A 20,612-nucleotide genomic window follows, 5' to 3' on the forward strand; every position below is an offset into this window, starting at 1 on the left:
GACAAGAATGCCATTGAGGAATAATAGAGGTGGTTGAAAATATTCTGCTAAGTGAATACACGTCCTCCTGGACCAATCCCAGTTCTCAGTGTTCTCTCAAGTGCTGAAATACCAACATATCTCCTCAAACAGGGCCCGCACTACTTCCCAGGATTCCCTGACTTTTCTCAAGGGTGTGGCATGCCTATTTCACCAAAGAGATTGAGAATTTCAAAGAGGAGGATCTAACCTAGTCTCTAATTTGCATTAAATCATTGTTTTGTATTTTTTTTTATGTAATTTGGCGAAAAACTATGAACTTAGTTGAATTTTAGTAAGAAAGACATAATTAGCAAATTTATTATCTTCTTATAAATCTGTTATATAAACTGTTTTCTTACCTAACAAGTTCAATCTACATGAAAGGTGTTAGGTTTAGCACACAGCCTAAAATACAGGAGATGCTTAACAATATTTATCACACAAAAGGGGAAACTACTTACTGCAATTCACACCCCAGAACAAAACTAACATCTCAGACTAAGGATTAACTCTCAAGCTCCAGAGTGACCATATAAAACCAATGCCAAATACATTAAATTGTTGACTTTCTTCTGTTTTGGACTACAGGGAAAACTATACATATGAGCCATAGCAGCATACTTTGCATGGCTAATTATAACTCTTCTGAGCCTCCTGTACCTCTCTTTCTCATTTGAGAGGCGAGAAGGGATGTTATGATACGGTATGGTAACAATGTGATTAAAAACAATGGATGAATAAAGATTAGAGTGGAAGTTAGTGAGATAGAGGATATAAAAACCAGCAAAACCAGAAGTTGGTTCTTGGAAAATATCAACAAAATTGACAAACTTTCAGCTTGATTGACCAAGAAAAAAAAGTGAGAAGATTCAAATTACTAAAATCGGAAATTTCCAGAACGGTGAGAAATAGATTCCCATTGTTTATAAACTACCCAGTGTGTTGTATTTTGTTACAGCAGCCCAAACAGACTAAGACAACGCAAAAAAGCATTTAACAAAATCCAACACCTCTTCACCATAAAAAAAAAAAAAAACAAAAAAAATAGAAAAGAGGTTCCTCAAAGAGCATCTATCTATGAAAAAACCACAGCTAACATCATACTTAATGATGAAAGACTAGATGCTCTCCCCTTAAGGTAAGGAACAAGACAAGGATGTTCTCTTTTGTCATTTCTGTCAAACATTGAACTAAAGGTTTTAACCAGAGTAATAAGGCAAGAAAAAGAAATAAAAGGCATCCAAATTGGAAATGAAGAAGTAAAACTCTCTTTATTCACAGACAACACCACCATCTCAAATATAGAAAATCCTAAAGATGTTTAAAAACTTTTAGAACTAATAAAAGAGTTCAGCGAGGTTGCAGGATACAAGATCAACATTCAAAAATCAACTGTACTTCTATACACTTGTAACAAACAACTCAAAAATGAAATTTAAAAAATAATTCCATTTACAATAGCATCAAAAAGAATAAAACATTTAGGAATAAATTTTAAAAAGACATACAAAACTTAGAGTCTGAAAATTATAAAGCACAAAACTTATAGTCTGAAAATAATAAAGATCTAAATAAATGAAAAAACATTCCATGTTCATTCATGGTTCAAAGACTTAATATAAAGATGTCAATACTCTCCAAATTGAGGTGCAGAGTCGAAGCGATCCCTATCAAAATTTCAGCTGGCTTTTTGCAGAAACTGACAAGCTGATCCTAAAATTCATAAGGAAATGGAAGGAATCCAGAAGAGCCAAAACCATCTGGAAAAGATGAATAAAGTTTGAGGACTCACACTTTCCAATTTCAAAACTTACAACACAAAGCTATAGCAAACAAAACAATGTGGTACTGGCATAAGGAAAGACAAATAAATTAATGGAATACAATTTAGAGTCCAGAAATAAACTTACGCATTTCTGGTCAACTGATTTTTAACAAGGTGCCATAATAATTAAATGGGAAAAAATATTTTCAACAAATGATGCTTGAACAACTGGATATCCACATGCAAAGAATGACGTTTTACATATACCCTACATGAATATTAGCTCAAAACTGACCATAAACCCAAATGTAACAGCTGAAACAAAAAAAAACCCTTGTAAGAAAACATAAGAAACATAGGCAGTAAACTCTGATATTGCTAACAGTAATTTCTTTTCAGATATATCTCCTCAGGCAAGGGAAACAAAAGAAAAAACAAACAAATGGGACTACATCAAACTAAAAAGTTTTTGTACAGCAAAGGAAACCATCAACAAAACAAAAAGACAATCGACTGAATGATATTTGCTTATGATACATCTGATAAAAAGTTAATACTCAAAATATATAAAGAACTCATACAACTCAACAACAAAAAACCCAAAAAATCCAATTAAAAAATGGGTGGAAGACCTGAACAGACATTTCTCCAAAGAGGAAATACAGATGGCCAAGAGACATATGAAAAGATGCTCCAGGTCACACTACTCATCAGAGAAATGCAAATTAAAACTACAATGAGATATCACCTCACACCTGTCAGAATGGCTATCATGAATAAATCAAAGAACAAGTTGGCGAGGATCTGGAGAAAAGGGAATCCTCATACACTGTTGGTAGGATTGCAAATTGGTACAGCCACTATGGAAAACAGTGTGGAGTTTTCTCAAAAAATTAAAAATGGATATACTTTTGACCCAGCATTGCACTTCTAAGTATTTATCCAAAAAAACCAAAACAATAATTTGTAAAGATCTATGCACTCCTATGCTCATGGCAACACAATTTACAATAGCCAAGATATGGAAGTAACCTAAATGCCCATCATCAGACAATTAGATAAAGAAGTTATGGTTCATATATACAATGGAATATTACTCAGCCATTAAAAAAAATGAAATCCTACCATTTGCAACAACATAGATGGACCTAGAGGTTATTAAGCTGAGTGAAATAAGTCAGACAGAGAAAGATAAATACTACATGATTTCACTTATATGTACAATCTAGGAACAAAAAGAACAAAGTAATCAAAAATAGACTCACAAATATATAGAGGAAAATTTGGTGACAGAGAGAAGGGGTTGTGGGACTGGGAGAAAAGGGTGAAAGGTTAAAGAAAAAAACATAGGGGTACACCATTGTGACCTTCAGTTAGGCAAAGCCTTCTCAGATATAACACCAAAAGCATAAGAGACAAAAGAAAAAAACAGAAAAATTGCACTTCATCAAATTTGAAAATATTTGTACTTCAAATTATATCATAAAGAAAGAAAAAGACAACCCACAGAATTAGGAGAAAATATCAGCAAGCCATAAATGTGATATGGGGCTGATATGCAGAATACATAAAGAACTACTCTGGAATAAAAAGACAACCCAATTAAAATGAGCAAAGGATTTGAATAGATGTTTTTTTCAAAGAAAATATGCAAATCACCAATAAACACATAAAAAGATGCTCAATATCACTAATCATTAGGGAAATGCAAACCAAAACCACAATGAAATACCACTTCATACCCACTAGAATGGCTACAATCAGAAGGCAGACAATAACAAGTGTTGATAAGGACATAGAGAAACCGGAACTCTCATACACTGGTGGCGGGAATGTAAATGGTACAACCAATTTGAAAAAGTTGGCAGCTCCTCAAAAAGTTAAACGTAAAGTGACCAAATAACCCAGCAATTCCTCTCATAGGTATTTACCGAAAGAAATAAACATACAAAAACTTGCACACAAATGTGCATAGCAACATTATTTATAAGAGCCAAAAATTGGGCGGGCCGGGGAATGTCCGTTAACTGGTAAAGAGATAAACAAAATGTGATACATATACAATGAAATATTTATTATTTAGCCATAAAAAGGAATAAAATACTGATAGATGCCACAATATGAATGAACCTCAAAAACATCATGTTAGATTAAAGAAGCCAGATACAAAAGGCCACATATTGTACAATACCATTTGTAAGAAGTGACCAGAATAGGCAAATCTATAAAGACAGCAAGTAGATAAATGGTTGTCTGGGGCTGAAGGGCTTGGGGGAAATGGGGAGTAACTAAGGGAATGGAGTTTCTTTTGGGGGTGATAGAAGTGTTCTTGAATTTGATAGTGGTGATAGTTGCACACTCAGTGAATATACTAAAAACCACTGAATAATACACTATAATGGATGAGTTGTATGAGTGAATTATATCTCAATATAGATATTTAAAAATCAATGTATGTGTTTTATGTAAGACATAAAACGAATGTATCATCTATATTCTGTTTGATGTGTTGCTTAATTTCTCTTGAGCTCCAGTTTGCTCCCTTGTAAAATGAGAACAAAAAACACCTACCTTACAGAATTCTTACAAAGGTCAAGGCACAATGCCTAACTCCATAGTAAGCACTAAGAAGAGATAGTTCTTATTATCATACACTCATGCTATGTAGTTTCATATAAGTTGTCACTTTCTTCCTAATAGGTATTTGTTCAAATTTCATTACTGGTAATAGTGGGGCTTAGGGTCTTCAACTAAGGACATTAGTTCAGTGAGCAAGAGTTATCTGAATTTCGTTGGAATTCATTTTCAAAGCTGATCGTTTTAAGTTTCTTCAGTCATGAGCTACACCAAATTAAAAATACCCACCCCTTCTAACTATAATTGTGCCTCTCAACAAAGAAAAGGAATGAGATTTCTGTACATCTTCCTATCTGCTAATTTAAGCCCATCAACTTTTCTTGATGAAAGCCTTCTTTACCATCCTGCTGTCCTCCAGAGGCAGTAAAAGGCCGAGCTTTGAGTGCAGGCTGCAAAGCCAAACAACAGGCCCATTCTGCTGGGTCCCTTATTAGCCTCAGGTGAATTACTCAACCCTTCTGTGCATGAAGTAAGGCTTCATAAACTATCACTGTTACCTCTAGGGAGGAAGCTCAGGCCACCACCCTCATTCCTGTGCACTCTCAGATTGCCCTGTCCTCTGCGGCTGTGGCCTGAACTCGTTCCCCAGCTCCAGGTCAGTGGAATAAAGGTATCCACAAGCCTGGTTTCCTAAGGTGAGCCTGAATCCCCAGGGCTGAGGAGGAGCACTTGAGAACAGGTTCTAGGCTTTTATCTTGGATGCTCAGCCCCTGGCTCATGGCCGGCCTCCAGTAAACAGGCACTGACTCAAACGTGTGCCCACTGGCCTTACCCAGCCTTGCCACAGGCTGGGGTGAGCACCTCACCATAGTACCAAATACTGATGCCTAGACCACCCTCATCCTCTTGCCTGGATTTTGTGCCTTCACTTGCTAGGGGACTGGCCCTTAGTGTCTGCCACCCTCTACCCTACTCAGTCCCAGGGTTTTCCCTCCCACATCTAAGATGCACTGACTGACCTTTGCAACTGTCCCCTTACGGTTTCATTCATTCTCTCAGCATGGGTAAAACCAAAGATGTTTTACAGACCTCTCTCACTAAATGACAAATGGCAAAACCATAATGCAAACATTTCAACTGCACCAACCAACATCAAGACCCTACTGAATATCAAGGACAGTAGAGTGATGGGTTAAAAGGCATTTAATAAAGTGCCTCTGTTGAAAACTAGAAACAATCTCATAATTGACAAAGTTATATAAACAGCCAACTCCAGCTATTAGCAAGAAGGGGGGCTGACTCACACACACTCAGAAACACGTGCTTCCTGCTTATCTGCTTCATCTGGATAAACTTGATTCTTTCTGTGCTACTGTTCCTAAAACAAAATAAAATTCTTCTAGTTACCAGTATGCCTGCTTAATTCTCTCTGGCGAAATGGAAAGAATGAAGGAATGGACAGCAGAAACTTACTGGCAAACAAAATATTAAGTGAAACAGCTGGTTTTATTGCTAGGGTAGTAGGAATTTTTTGTTTTTAATTATACAACCAATATGTTTTCCTTGTGGAAAAACTGGAACATACATAAAAGAAGCTAAAGACCCGCGACCATAATAACAGCAGCAATCACGGCAAATGGTATTGTACCCATTTACTACGTGCCTGCATTTTCAGATCAGTTCTCCACTCTGCCTTATTTTCCACAATCCTGAAATGGAGGAACTTCTACTGAATGAAATATAACAGAAGGGTTAAGAATACAAGATTAGGGCAGAGTCTAACTTTCTGGAATACAAGATTAGGGCAGAGTCTAACTTTCTGGGTTCACATCCTGGTTCAGCCACTAGCTAAACATGCAACTGAGCCTCTCCGCCTCGGTTGCCTAATCTGTAAAATGGGAATTTTAATAGCACTCACCCCATAGGACTGGTGCAAGAATTAAATATAAAACTGCACATGAAACTTTTCAGCAAAGTACCTGGCAAAATAGTAAGCTTTCAGTGTTATTCTCTCCATTTTTACAAGTGATAAAACAATTCAGCAAGAGTAAATAACACACCTATTCTCACAACTTAATCAGCATCAGTACTGGCCATTAATCCAACTGCCTTCAAGTCACAGAAGTAGGTAGCTGTTTCATAATCAACGAGTAGCTCAATAAATATGAAAGCAACAAAATACTCCCTGCCATATATTTTAATGATATCAATTATCAACTTCTTGACCCTGAACCAGTCACATAAGTTACAGGGCCCAGTGAAAAATGAAAATGCAAAAAAATAAATTTCAAGACAGTAAAAGCAGCATATTAAACTATGCACGAGCTTGTTCTGAGCACAGGTAGCATGGCCCAGAAGCCAGCCCATCTTGATCCTTTCAATGGCCAAGTTACAGGATTGAAATTGGATTGCATGGTCAAGATGTTCTTTATGAATACATTTCAACTACCTCTTCCTCAAAGGAAATAGGCATAGTGTGAAGTGATCTACAGTGATTACCAATAACAAAGTCAAAGCCAAATAATTTAGCAAGTATTAATATTCTACCTTGACCTCCTTGAGAGTTGAAGGCATTAAAGACCAATTTACTCCAGGAAAATCTGCTACAATATTATTATTCTCTAATCACAAATATCCTTAACATTCTTCAAGGTAAGGGGCACAGAGAATTTTCAAGGAACACTTTTATTACAGCTTGCAGAAAAAAAGAGATAATTCAACTATGCCATATTTTAGATTATAAACCAAGACTTCAATCTTATCAAACAAGTTTTTTTTATAAAGAAAAACTGCACTTCATTTAAACTCTTTTCTTCACCTCCAATGACTAGAACACCTAGTTTCAGAAATTGGTATTGAAAGAGCGTGTGGTTTAATGATACTGATGAACCTTTCTATCAAATGAGATGTTAATTCTCTAACTCTGTACTTTATCTCAACCTTTCCAAGGTGAGTAAGACTTAGAGTTAAGAGCAAAATGATGGAGTCCTCCCTCAGAGCCACGTCTAGCAACAGAAAGATAATTGAATCATTAGGTATACTAGGATGCCTAATGGTGAATCATTTACTCTGGGGGCATGATCTAATTAAGACCAATGACTCTTATAATAAAAGTTTATTCTCCGTAGATGGAGGATTTAAATGAAAAAGAGCAACTTTTGATTTCCAGTGGGTGCTCAACAGATTTAAAAGAAATATGGCAGGGTATAAGAACATGCTTAGCAGTAACTCTTCATCAAATGGGGTGATGCTGACTTTGCTCAATTTTTGCCAACCAAAAGAAAACCAATGCTCCCTTTTCCTTCAAAATTTCTTGACAATTATAACGTCAGTTTTGAGCCACTCAAAACCCAGGACTTTAGCACACTGGATAAAATGAAGCCAAAAATACAATTATGCCAAATAACTACAAACCCTTATTCTAACTGCTAAGTCTGTTAGCTTGTAACTTGAAAACACCAATAACTCCCAGAATTGAGATGCCTTTAAACAAGGGTTTCTCAAGCAAAACACTACTGCCAAGTTGGACCAGATAATTCTTGGTTGCAGGGGGCTGTCTTGTGCATTGGCTGTCTTGTAGGATGTTGAGCAGCATTCCTGGGGCCTTTATCGCTATATCCCAATAGCAACCACTCCCCATTTGTAAAAACCAAAAATGTCTACATGTATCACCATTTAGAGAAGTGAAAGGTCAAAATCACCGCCAATTAAGAACCACTGCTTTAAAGAGATGGCAATGAGTAAAAGACAAGCAATCAAAGCACTTTAGAAGAGAAAGTTTTAAGGATCCTGGGCACCAGTGACTCTCAAATTTTGGTATATACCAGCCTCTCAAATTCTGATATGTATAAGCCTCCCAGGAGCCAGAAAGGAAAAATGCCTTGCCCAAGGTCACAGGGCCAGTTCGAACCTGGACTCCAAACCTGGACTCTAAACCCAACCAAGCACTTCCTTACAAAAAGGGTGGGTGGGGTGAATGGTATGTGTAGTTCTTAACATCTTTAGGAGAGGCAGTGGAGCCTAGCTAGTGGTTAAGACGGTGCTCCCTGGAACAAGCCAGCCACAGTTAAAATCCCAACTTGGTATTTCATAGGTGGGAAACCTTGTGCAAGGCATATAACCTCTGAGCATCTCCGTTTCCTTTTCTGTCAAATATAATAATAGCACCTCCTAAGATTGCTGGAAAGGCAAAAGAGATAATGTAATAAAGCCCTTGGCACAGGGCCTGGCACACAGTAAGCACTCAATCCATGTTTTATTATTATTGCTGTCCCACTACTGCGGAACTGATTAGTCTGCACGGCACCGAGGGCAGAGGGCAGAAGATGGGCTCAGGGAGGTGAAACCACTCCGGATTTCCCCCTCACCGGGGGCGGACCCCACCCCGCCCCTCACCTCACCTGGCCCCGCAGCTCCTTCTCCAGCTGCTGGTAGTCATTGTTCCAGACCAGGAGGTGCAAAGGGAAGTGGCCACTGGCGTCGCTGGCCGAGGACATGGCGAGGAGCCGCAGCTGGGCCCTCACCGCCCGCTTGCCAAGGCTCAGCCCCGGCGGGGTCTCCGGCGCCCGCCCGCCTGCCCCGTGGCCGGCGAGCGAGAGCGAGGCGAGCAAGCGGGGGTCGCAGTACGCCTGCGAGCGGCCCGTGGGTCAAGTGCTGGGCGCGCGGGAGGCCGGGGGTCGCGGGCTGGGCCGGGGACCCTGTCGGCCGCGCCCACCCCGCGCCCCGCCGCGCTCCCGCCCGAGCTGACAGCTCCCTAACCGACTTCTGCGGGCCCAACTGCCTCAAACAGGGAAGTGCCGGGAGCGAACCACCGCACGCCGCGGCGGGGAGGAGGCGAGGCCAGACACCCGGCCTGGGATCCACCCAATCCCACCCACCTCCAACTCCACATCGGAAGACACAGTTTAGTTCCCCAAAAAAGAAATAAAATTCTCTCCCTTAGCCCAGGATGTGGACATGGAAAACTCAGTCTACCCCTCACCAGTCCCTTTCCCCTGCTCCACCAACCTCATATGGTTCAGTCCACAACTGGGCCTCTTCCAACGGCTATGCGGTCAGGGGGTGACAACAGGGCCTGAGCCAAACCATTCCAGCTGCTGACACTCTTGCAGCCTTTTTGGACCTGGGCAGATGCTTCCATGATGGTCAGAAGCCATTTTGGAAGTAGGCAACACCAAACAATTTTAAAGGGGGAACTATAACCCCTGGAGAAGTGGCATTAAATATTATGTGTGGATAGTTCTATCTCACGGTTTCTCAAGAAATGAGCGCTTTGAACCAGACAATTCTTGGCGGGGAGGGGGGGAGGGGGGCGGGAAGGGGGGAGATCCTGTGCTTTGTAGGATAAAGAGCAGCATCCCTGGACTTTCTACCCACTGGATGCCTATAGTACTCCCCTCAAAATGTCTCCAGACATTACCCATTGTCCTTTAGAAGAAAAAAGTCATCCTCAGTTGAGAATCACTGTTCTGTCTGAACTACAAACTAGGTTATGATTCAGTTACCTATGGTGATGGTCTATTTTACATATGAGTGTCATTTATTTTTGAAGCTAGCAATTTGAATTTGGGTTTGTAGATGAAAAAACTAGTAGATAATACCCAGACGACAACATTCTGCAAGTATAAAGTTAATTCTTTGAGTTTCAACCTAAGACACTACAGATCCGTGATTGAATGAAGAACCAAGTCAATTTACAGCTACTCACCAGCCTGAGTTTTCTGCACAGCTGTCTACGACTAGACCACATAGCTGGGTGAAGTTATTTAATACATCCTGAAAGCTTACCCTCTGTCTTTCCTCTTGTGCACATCCAGCTTTTCAGATGCCTGCGACAACAGCTGTTCAAGAATCCTGCTTAATCCATTCTCTACACATGTTGAGCCCAGAAGATGTGTGAGTCTGCAAACCAAAACAGGATGCAGGAGCATCAGGGTGGCACCCAGAGGCTCTTACTGTGGAATGTGTAGGAATTATGTAGTTATGGCTACATCACACATGGAGAGATGGACCAAAGACCAGAGCTTCTGAGACCCTCTCCCAGGACTTTGTATGCTTTCAGAAGTCTTGTGCAACTTAATCTTCTTTCTCTTCATCGTTTCACTATTATTGAACATCTCTCTTATTCATTAATTGAAAAACTCCACAATGGCTGCTTACCAAAGTACCTAAAGTCAAAATAGTACCTGGTCCATAATAGGCATCCAATATTTGCTAAATGGAGCTCATATTTGTGTGAGGAATGAGTGAAGAAAACAAGATGAAGTCAGCTAAGCTGACTAAAAATAGAGTCTGTATAGTGAAACTGACAAAACTGATTCAGACCAAATGGGCCAAAGCATGAAGAATAGATTTTATTTTACTTTAACTAGCCTGAAGACTTTAACTTTTGAACTTCTTCTCAGTTGTGCATCAATGCCTGGGGATATATATATATAAACACACACACACACACACACACACATATCCATTCTATATACACATACATATATATATCCATACATACATATATATATCCATTCATACGTGTGTGTGTGTGTGTGTGTGTGTGTGTGTGTATCTCCTATAGATAACCCTCTGAACGACTAAGAAAAAATGTTCATGTGTCCAGACCTAACATCCATTATCCAGACAGCCTGACTTCTGGAAGATCACCATCTCAGATCAATTCAGAAGATAAGAATGCAGGACTGATTCTTCTCAAGGATGTACTTTTTACTATAAGAACTCTCAACTTTTCTCTTTTCTTTGGAACACTGAGTATTAACTGGTAGTGTTTTCTATTTGCAAATCCTAATACCCTTGAATAAATCTTTGTCACTTATTTGTAGTCAAAGCTTCCTAAGTCTTTTGTGTTCGGTAACATATAAGATACACACTATAAATATTCATTAGTATTAGAGCCACGTCTCTCCTTCACACTGATTGAACTCATCTCATTATGTTTATCTCACAACATCCTGTAAATTACTCTAGGTTATCTATTCTTATTCTCCCCCAAAAAAGTTGTGATTAAAGAATAATAGTAATACTAACAGGCCACTATTATTGAGGACTTACTACTATGCAACAAGCACACCACACTTTTCTGTAAGTTATTCCATTTGTCTTTAGCCAGATAGTTAATATTCAGCTTTGCAGGTCACATAAGAGTTTTGTTGATAGTCTTCTTCCTCTTCCTTTTTTTCTTGTAAAAGGGCCACTCCCTTTCAGAACCCTTTAAAATTGTAAAAAGTTATTCTTAGGTAGTAGGCCATACAATAGCAAACCGAGGGTTAAAGGTAGATAACACATTATCTCCATTTTGCAGATAAGACTAAAACTGCAGCCTAAAGAGGCATCTAGCATATTTGTTTTACTTATTTTATTGTAGGTCTACAGCAGTAGAACGTAAGCTACGTAAGAACAGCATATTTTTTCTTCTTTTCTCAGTCATGGCTGTTTCTCCAGTGCCTGGAACAGTGTACAGAACATAGTAGGTACTCAATAAATATTTTTTGAGTAAAGGAATGAATCAATGAATGAACTGAACCAAAGTTATACTATATGACTTGACTATTGATTGCCTCAGGAAGCTTGTGGCTGCAGAGTCTGGTCACTAGATTTTGCTCCTTGCCCTGGTATTAATCAGTGCTGAGACAAAGCGAATCTCTTCTAGTGGGGAGGAAGACCCATTATGAAGACTTACAAGTATGACGTAAGAATCTGGGACACATATCTGCCCTCAATCAAGATGGAGACAAGGCAACGTGCCCTTTCCGGTCATATGACTGCTAGACGCCGAAGGGCGCCTCCCCGCGCGTGCGTGCTACGCCGCGGCTTCAGGCGCTGAGGGGAGAGGCGCCGCCGCCAGCGCCGCGGTGGGGACCCGTTAGAGCGGAAGCGCTTTTGCCGCCGCCACCGCCTTCGCTGTCCCGGGCCCCACGTACCGGGCAGGTAGGAGGCGGGAGCCATGTCGAAGCGGCTCCGAAGTAGCGAGGTGTGCGCTGACTGCAGCGGGCCGGGTGAGTTGCACCGGCCGGGCCCGCTCCCCTCAGCTCTCCTGACCCGAACCACTGCCCCGGGACCGCCCCCTTGGGTTCGGCGGTCCCGGCGGCCGAGCCCCGCACTCCATGCCCGAGGTCGCGACAAGGAGGAACTGAGGCGGCCTTGGGACGGGAGCCGTCTCAGGCCTGTCAGACGCAGGCGGGGAGGGGGCCGCCGCCCTCTCGTCCCTCTCTTCCCTCTTGTCCCCTCTGTCCCAGGCCGAGCAGGAAGGCGGCTGGTTCGGGGCCGGGGCTGGTACTTCAACGGGAGGGGGCTTGGGCAATCCACAGGAAGGCCAATTACAGAAGTACAATGCGAGCGTCCTCCCGCCTGCGGCCCCCAGAGGCTGCAGGTGTCACCCTTCTCTCTCCCCCACCCCTCACCTCCCAGAGCCCCGCTCCACGAGGGGGCTCTACCCAGAGTGAGCGACATTCGCCACTTCCCTCCACCGAAACGCGCCAGAGGACCCGTTAATGATTTCTCCGCTCCGGACATTTGGGCTCCTGCTCCACCGAGGAGTATCTCCAGGATGTCGGTGTCTTGTGAACGTAACCAGCACTTAGGAGGCAATGCATATGTCAAGTTTTGGGATCTGAAAGGCCTGAGTTCAAACTAGATTTTGCCTCTGGATGACCTTGGGCTGCTGACTTCGTTTGGCCAAGCCTTGGTTTCCTCAATTTTCCAATGGGGATAATTGGGAGAACCGCACTCAGGGGTTAGAAGATTCGATGAATATTCTAGGGATCATTTCATCTAAGTTTTTTTTTTTTTCCCCTCTGTATTGTGTTCTTCAGTACAGAACCTTTGCAGCGCTTTAAAGGTAGAGTTGAATTTCTAAATCACACACTAATTACAACTTACAAAACAAAACAAAAAAAGCAAAATCACTAGTAAATAGACACATTTTGGCATTGGGGCAGCATAGGCATATGGGGGCATTGAAAAGCCAAAAAACCATTCCTCCCATGTGTAATTTTCAAATTTAGAGTTCAGATCCATCTTAGCAATTGGAACTGAATTGACCGGTCTCTATGATATTTCCGGTGCTTGGATTTATCCGCTTTGAATTTGAAGTAATTCAAAGATAAGATGGCTTCCTTGGCACAATAGCGTCAATAAAAATCTTAATGAAATCTTTGAGCAGCAGTGTTTTTGCAACTATTCTGAATTTTATCTTGTCATATGAAAGTGGAGACTGATTTTAATACTGTGATAACTCAAACCTCATATGGTTATTTCATAGCCTGTATAGTGCCAGTGGGGTTAGCAGTTTCCTTTGAAGATAGAAGGGTGGAGGAGTTTAAAAGAGGTGTTTTATAAACCAAGTTAGTGTGTGTTATACAAACTCCATCAATGCTCTAAAAACATTATTTGTTCCACTTCCTTATTTTCTTGCCTGTTTTCAGTTGAACTGTCTGTGATGTGTTTGATTCACATGAGTCTAGATTCAAACTTCCTCTTGGAATATGTATTCTTTACTTCTCAGTGGATGATTTGGAGCAAAGGAAAACTGTGGCTCCATTGCCACCCTAAATACTACTTGGCACTTCTGTAGCATTTTGTCTATTTCAGAGCATTTTCTCTTCCATCGTATCATTTTAGTTGTCTCATATGCCTAATCTACAAAGACTTGAGTCACTTCCTTCCTGTTTTGAGTGTAATTACACTACCTTGAAATGTTCTATGAAGTTGAGCAGCTAGGAATTTGTGCTGCTTTTTCTGTGAAGCCCTGGTGAAAGTTACTTTTAGGGTTAGGGGTCCCTTTGAGATTCCGATGAATGCTAAGGCCCTCTCCTCAGAAAATGTACAGGTACTGACTTTTCCATACGGAATTTATGTTAAGATTTCTCAGTGGGGTCACAGCCATTTCTGAAGCCTATTTGTTGTGTTCCTGGAGCCCAGGTTAAGCAGCCCTGGCATTAAACATTCAGATATACTGGAAGGGGTTCACCTAACCTAACGTCATTCATACAAACTCAATTTGGATTTTACTGTGCTGTTAACATTCTAATATTCTTTCCATGGGATTCTGATTTATGATATTAAGTGATTAATCGAGAATCTTACTTAATGTGTGCTAAATGCTTGCTGACTTCTTCGTGTTTAATTTCCTCTAAGAACATTGTGAATCCTCTAAATGATATGTGAAAACTAAAGTCTTTTTTTTTTTTTTTGTCATCAGTAGTGGCACCATATTGCAAAAAACAATGTTATGTATCTTTGTAGGGATCCTTCATCTTAATGTTTCCAATCTTGGCTTTTACAATGGCATAGTAGTACTAACAGAGTTGTACTTCATTGAATTATTTTGTTTCTGTTTTGTTTAACGTTTAACCATGATCACATCGTAGTAAATATTTGACTTTTTAAAAAAATAAATCTAGTTCATTTTAAATATATCCTGCTCTGTGTTTAAATACCTTAAAACTCCACTGTGATTTTCACTATAGTAATACAGTGTTCACATGAAACATTTGATATTTGAAGTATTAACAAGCAAAAACTTTCCAGTGGTCACTTTCACTGGGTCCTTGAAAATATTTGAATGGTACTTACAAATTAATTAAGTTATAACAGCTAACAATACTGAGTACTTAACTATATGCAAGCAACTTTACTTTTTAAATCCTGATTACCCTGAGATGTGTTATTATTCCCATTTGATCCATGGCGAGGATGTTCAAAAAAATAACTTGGCCTAAGATCACTGTGCGAAGTGGGAGACTTGGGGTTCAAACCTTGGACTGCTTGTTTCTAGAGCCAGTGTTCTTAACTACCACACTCTGTGACTCCTAGGATTTGTCTTTGATTGAAATCCCATAACTTTTCATTATATGGTTGGAAAGGGTTTAGATAAACTGTTTAAAATGGTAAAGATGGTATATATGCATTTTAGAAATTTTTGTGGACATTGAAGAATTTTTAAACATAACCATTAGACCAGGCAGCTTGAGTGGCACCTATTGTCACCCCATTGTGAATCTGATGAAATACAGGTCTATTTTTGTTTTGTTTTGCTTTTTGGTTTTGATTTTGATTTCTAAGTATTCAGTTTACTTACACAGTGAATTATTTTTGCTTATTAAGTGTAAATTATTCCTTGTTTTAATGGATATCAAATGAAGTTTTTATTTTATATCTTTGCTTCTGTGAAGCTGCTGTTATTACAGATCTGTTCTTCTAGATCAGTTGCAGTATTAGACTCAGTAGTTTCTTTACAACAGTAGATGTCCTAGAACATCCCCTAGTGGAAGACACCAGGTTTCCCAGTCTGTCTCCAGAACCACAGAAGCTGAGCAGTTTTACAGTTTCGTCACTTTGCAGCTTTCTGCTAAGCAGATAGGCATGTAGATTTGTAGCAGTCTTTTCACTATTTTCTGTAGATAATGCTATGTGTATTATTCAGTGTTGCGATTATATTATCTAGCCATTTGTGGAGATAAATTTAAAATGATTCATCTGTATCCTCCCAACTTTGCTTCTCTTAATTTGAATGAAAGAGCATACATCTGATATGGTAGATCCCATTAGGGCTTCAGACTGTGGCCCTGAACCAGAAAGGAAGTAACTGCTTATTTAGGACTTCAACTCATGTTTTTAGTCTCAGTTAACGTTGTACTGAATCAGCCAAGATAAGTGGGATCATCTGACAAGCTCACCAGTTTCGTATACTGAGTAGCATATCAAAACAACAAAAATGTCGTTTGTTTTTTTTGTTTGTTTGTTTGTTTGTTTTTTCAAAAACCCTACCTCATTCATCTTTTACCATCTGGCACTAAAGCATCTAACTGGTCCCCATCACTGAGATTTCATTCTTCTTTCAGATCCTTCCTGGGCATCAGTAAATAGGGGAACTTTTATATGTGACGAGTGCTGCAGTGTCCATCGGAGTCTAGGGCGCCATATCTCCCAAGTAAGGCATCTTAAACACACACCGTGGCCTCCAACATTGCTTCAGGTAAAGGATAAGAATTTTTCTCATGGTTTTTAATTTAATTTTTTAGGGCTCATTGTTTTAGCAACTAAAATTTTCCTATTCCTTAAATCGTACAAAAATGTTTGAATCATAACTAGATAGAGGTGCTGTGCCTATCAATGCTGTGTGTGTGTATCAGTAGATATCTATACAAATATATTGAATTCATTATTTAATATTTTGTTCCTAACATAAATCTCGTCACAATAGCTCGATTATAGAAAGAAAGAAAGAAATAGTAGTTAAAATTTCTTGGTACTGTTTCACTGCTGACTTTTTAGAATGTCTCCAGAAATTGTTTTTAAATAGTCCATCTTTTCCACATGCTATGATGAATGTTTCTGAAAGTTACTGCCTTAGAAACTTTTCATTAATGTAATTATTCCTGAGTACCTGATAATATATTTAGAACATTTTTTTTTTTTTTGCTTTGATAGAAACACGGACTGAGATTCCTCAGAAATTTCTGAAACATCTGATTTAAATTTTCTTAAAGTTCTCATTACTAGGTAGAGACCACAAATTCAGTTAACATGTTTTGATTGATTGCCTAACACTCTACTAAGTGTTAAGTGGGTTGTTTTTTGGGGGGTTCATTGTCATGTCACCTGTACTTCTATTTTGGGGTGCACATTCTTGAAGTTCTGTTGGAACTAAGAATTAAGCATGTGTTTCCCCTTCATTTGTCTTGAGTACATACTTTACTAAATCTATGGCAGCTGCACAACATGTCTCTTAAATATGCCTATACGAATGAAGGGACCAGAACAAGTAGGTTTGGGTTTCTAATGTGACAAAACTCCCGTGATGTAAAAAAACAGATGGAGCCATGTCAGGAGTCATGCTTTAAAATGAAATTGGGAGATATGGTTTATAAATAACTTTTGCTCACAAGTTTCTAACAGCTCATGCTCATATGAAAGTGGGTGTTTACTGCTCTCAAGTCTGTGTTTACAGATTTTATTATAGAATCTGAATAAAGTCCATAGATGAGTAGTTTTAAATGCCAGAGTTAACCCTAAAACAATTCCCAAAGTATAGCACATGTACCACCAGCGGTACTCAAGACAGATGTCAGTAATTTAGTTGTTGCATTATTTTAATGTATATATGACAACTGTTGCACCTCAAACCATAATTGCTAGTAAAAGTGAATGGATTTAAAGAAAAATATTAAGTGAATAGACAGTATATAGCTGGTTAAGAACCTTGCAAATGGGTATTTGAATAATCAGTCTTAGAAAACACTGCCCTAAAGTGTCAAAGTACTCTTCTTTCATAATCTGTAAGAACAATATATTCCAGCCCGTTTAGATATTTCATTGTCCTGCTGGTCAAACCTGAATCCTGTGTACAGGGTCATCTTTCACATTCTAAAATCAGAAAATAATGAAGTGCATGATATCCCAGTCTTGCCAGTGTTTGTAACAGGGCTTTGTTTTCCTAGTTACTAATTCCCACTGAATAATTGTGGAAAGAAATTTAAAATGATTTTATATTGTTTGGTTTTAGATGGTTGAAACCTTGTATAATAATGGTGCTAATTCTATATGGGAGCATTCTTTGCTGGACCCTGCCTCTATAATGAGTGGAAGACGTAAAGCTAATCCACAGGATAAAGTACAGTAAGTGGAATATTTATAAATACTTTTATTTCTTCATAACACATGGGGTCCACTGAAAGGAGTGCAGCTATTTTTGACCAGCTTCCACAAGGGCAATACAGGAGGTGGTTACCCCAATTGTTCATTGATCTGTTTGTTATTAGGTGCAAAGACTGGGCACTGGACCATTCCTTTTGCATGGTTACCCAACATGAGTCAGTGGTTTCTCCAGTTTGAGATTAAGGCTTGGAGGCTTTTGATGTAAAAAGATTTAAGCTTGGGGACTCAAATAAGAGGCTGTTAGACTGGAAATCTGGGCTCTGGGCTCCAGTCTGCCTGATGCCTCACCTATAAGATGGGATGAAATGCTGCTTCCTCACAAGGTTACCAGGTCAATTAAGAAAATTACACAGAGAAGAAAGATGCTATAACAAGCAGTCATTCTGCAGTCCTGGCCATTGTAATGACTAATATATATTTTCAGATTGCTGGTTTACGCACAGCTGAAACTTATTTCAGTATTGTCCATTTTATTCTTGAGTGGGGATGTGGGTCACTTCCTCTTCTTTTTATAGTCTAAAGAATGGGGAATGTTGTATCTGAACTGCAAGTGAACTGTTTTTTGTTTTCCAACCAGTCCTAATAAAGCAGAATTCATCAGAGCCAAGTATCAGATGTTAGCATTTGTTCATCGCTTGCCCTGCCGGGATGATGATAGTGTGACTGCCAAAGATCTTAGTAAGGTGGGTCACACCTTTTAAAATCTCTAAAATTGCTGGATGAAACAGCATATTGTTTTGTTGGGTGGGGAAAAACTTTAAAAGGAAGAAAAGAAAAACAAAACAAAAACTATTCACTAGATAATTTATAACAGCTTTTTTTTGCAATTGGTTTTGTCTTTAATCTTACTTCAGATGGCAGCCATTCCTGTTAGCAAAGCTAAAGGCAAAGAGGAAAAATAAGTATTGACCAAAAAAAGTTTGTGTTTTTCAGACATGGTTTGAAAATTGTATTTCTGTAAGGTGTTTTTGTTGTTGTTGATTTTGAAATAGGAACCATCTCAGAGTTTGTTTCTAGAAGGGACTAGAAAGAAAGTTTGTGGGATTTCTTCAGGTTTCTAGGTTGCATACTAAGTAGGATCTTCAGGAAGCAGGGTGTGACTCAAAGCTGTAGTACACAGGATGATTTATTATATTTTTAAAATGAGTAGATGGCTTTATGTGGGCCTTTGCGTGTTCTTCAAAGATGCTACAAGAAATACACATTTTTATTTTCAAAGCACTGCTTTTGGCAGATGCTCACACAGAGCACTGGGTACTCACAGTTCAGAATTTTAAACTTTGCATAGAAATATATATTTCTTTGTTTCTCATTACTTCCATTTTTTGTTACTTCCATTACGGAATAAAATGTGGCATGTGTGTTTACCACAATTCTAAAAAATAAAATAACTGAAAAAAATAAGACTTAGATACAGATGTTAGGGTAGATTCTTCATATATATGATAAAGGTTTTTGCATTTTCTACAATTCTAGGTTAGAATTAAAGGAAGGCAGATCATCTTCTGAATATATAAACACTTTTCTACAATGGTACAGAATTTGGTATACTACAGGCCTGTTTCCCACCCAAAAAGACTTCATTAAAGCCTTATATACAAGGCTGACAAGCTTAGTGTTGTGGTGGGGGTGTGGTATAAGGCAGAACCCTGTAATTTGCACAGTGTAGGATATGAAACCTTAAATCCCTAGATTCAGTAATAACAACAACAATAATAATAATAGCAGCTGTATTCTTTGAGCATTTCCTACGTACAAGCTCCATGCTAAGCACTTTGTTGTATCATTGATTTCTTATAGTAATCCTGTGACTAGGTGGCATTATTATCACCATTTAGATATAATGAAACCGAAATTCTGATTGCTTAAAGAACTCACTCAAGGTCACATAGCTTGAAGGGTGTATGGTTTGAAATTCAGGTCTTTCAGACTTTAGAGCCGATCTCAGTCACCTCCTCATACTGCTTCTCATTCAGTGTCTAATTGTGCTACTTAGGTAGACTCCGCATTTGGGCAGGTCGACCTTACCCTGTTTTTCTTAACCTTAAAATGGGCCTGGCCCCGCCTTAGTGCCCAGGGCTGGTTGTGACCAACAAGAGAGAGACTGCTTCTTGTACCTTACTGAGCTAAAGAAAGATTATGTGTAACTAACATAACATATTAAAATGGTCTGCCAGATGCTGTAGTACATCACTTTTTACACTTTTAACAATATTTTTTGTCGGTGTGTTTTTCAGCAACTCCATTCAAGCGTGAGAACAGGGAATCTTGAAACCTGTTTGAGGCTGTTATCTTTAGGAGCACAAGCCAACTTTTTTCACCCCGTAAGAAAGCATGAATCAATCCACATATTAAATTGAAACTAAGTGGTTCTGTTTGTGTAGTCTTTTGTTTATTTACTTTGATTTTTTTTTTTTTTTGGTCTGCTTTTTATTAATGATTCTTAGGAAAAAGGAAACACCCCACTCCATGTTGCCTCCAAAGCAGGGCAGATTTTACAGGCAGAATTATTGGCAGTATATGGAGCAGACCCAGGCACACAGGATTCCAGTGGGAAAACTCCTGTTGATTATGCAAGGTAAGA

The 20,612-nt window shown here is 39.2% G+C and overlaps 2 protein-coding genes across 12 annotated transcripts in view; one reads left to right on the forward strand and one right to left on the reverse strand.

The window, feature by feature from the left end:
* Positions 1–9,123, reverse strand: part of ANKRD13A (ankyrin repeat domain 13A) — a 32,779-nt gene extending 23,656 nt beyond the window's left edge. For both annotated transcript variants that reach the window (XM_039861997.1, XM_039861996.1), the window contains exon 1: positions 8,764–9,123. In XM_039861997.1, coding sequence (XP_039717931.1) covers positions 8,764–8,859 — 96 coding nt within the window. In that variant the 5' untranslated portion in view covers positions 8,860–9,123. The remainder of the gene's footprint in view (positions 1–8,763) is intronic.
* Positions 9,124–12,166: 3,043 nt separating this feature from the next.
* Positions 12,167–20,612, forward strand: part of GIT2 (GIT ArfGAP 2) — a 46,234-nt gene continuing 37,788 nt past the window's right edge. For 8 of the 10 annotated variants that reach the window (XM_039861915.1, XM_039861918.1, XM_039861917.1 and 5 more), the window contains exons 1-6: positions 12,175–12,366; positions 16,213–16,346; positions 17,877–17,989; positions 18,606–18,711; positions 20,266–20,352; positions 20,476–20,606. In XM_039861915.1, the coding sequence (XP_039717849.1) occupies positions 12,315–12,366; positions 16,213–16,346; positions 17,877–17,989; positions 18,606–18,711; positions 20,266–20,352; positions 20,476–20,606 (623 nt within the window). In that variant the 5' untranslated portion in view covers positions 12,175–12,314. Of the gene's footprint in view, positions 12,367–16,212; positions 16,347–17,876; positions 17,990–18,605; positions 18,712–20,265; positions 20,353–20,475; positions 20,607–20,612 lie in introns of all 10 variants that reach the window. The other 2 variants (XM_039861921.1, XM_039861916.1) reach the window with 2 other exon arrangements.

The sequence above is a fragment of the Pteropus medius genome, unplaced genomic scaffold (genome assembly GCF_902729225.1).
Source record: "Pteropus medius unplaced genomic scaffold, Ma_sr-lr_union100, whole genome shotgun sequence".
Classification (NCBI taxonomy): domain Eukaryota; kingdom Metazoa; phylum Chordata; class Mammalia; order Chiroptera; family Pteropodidae; genus Pteropus; species Pteropus medius.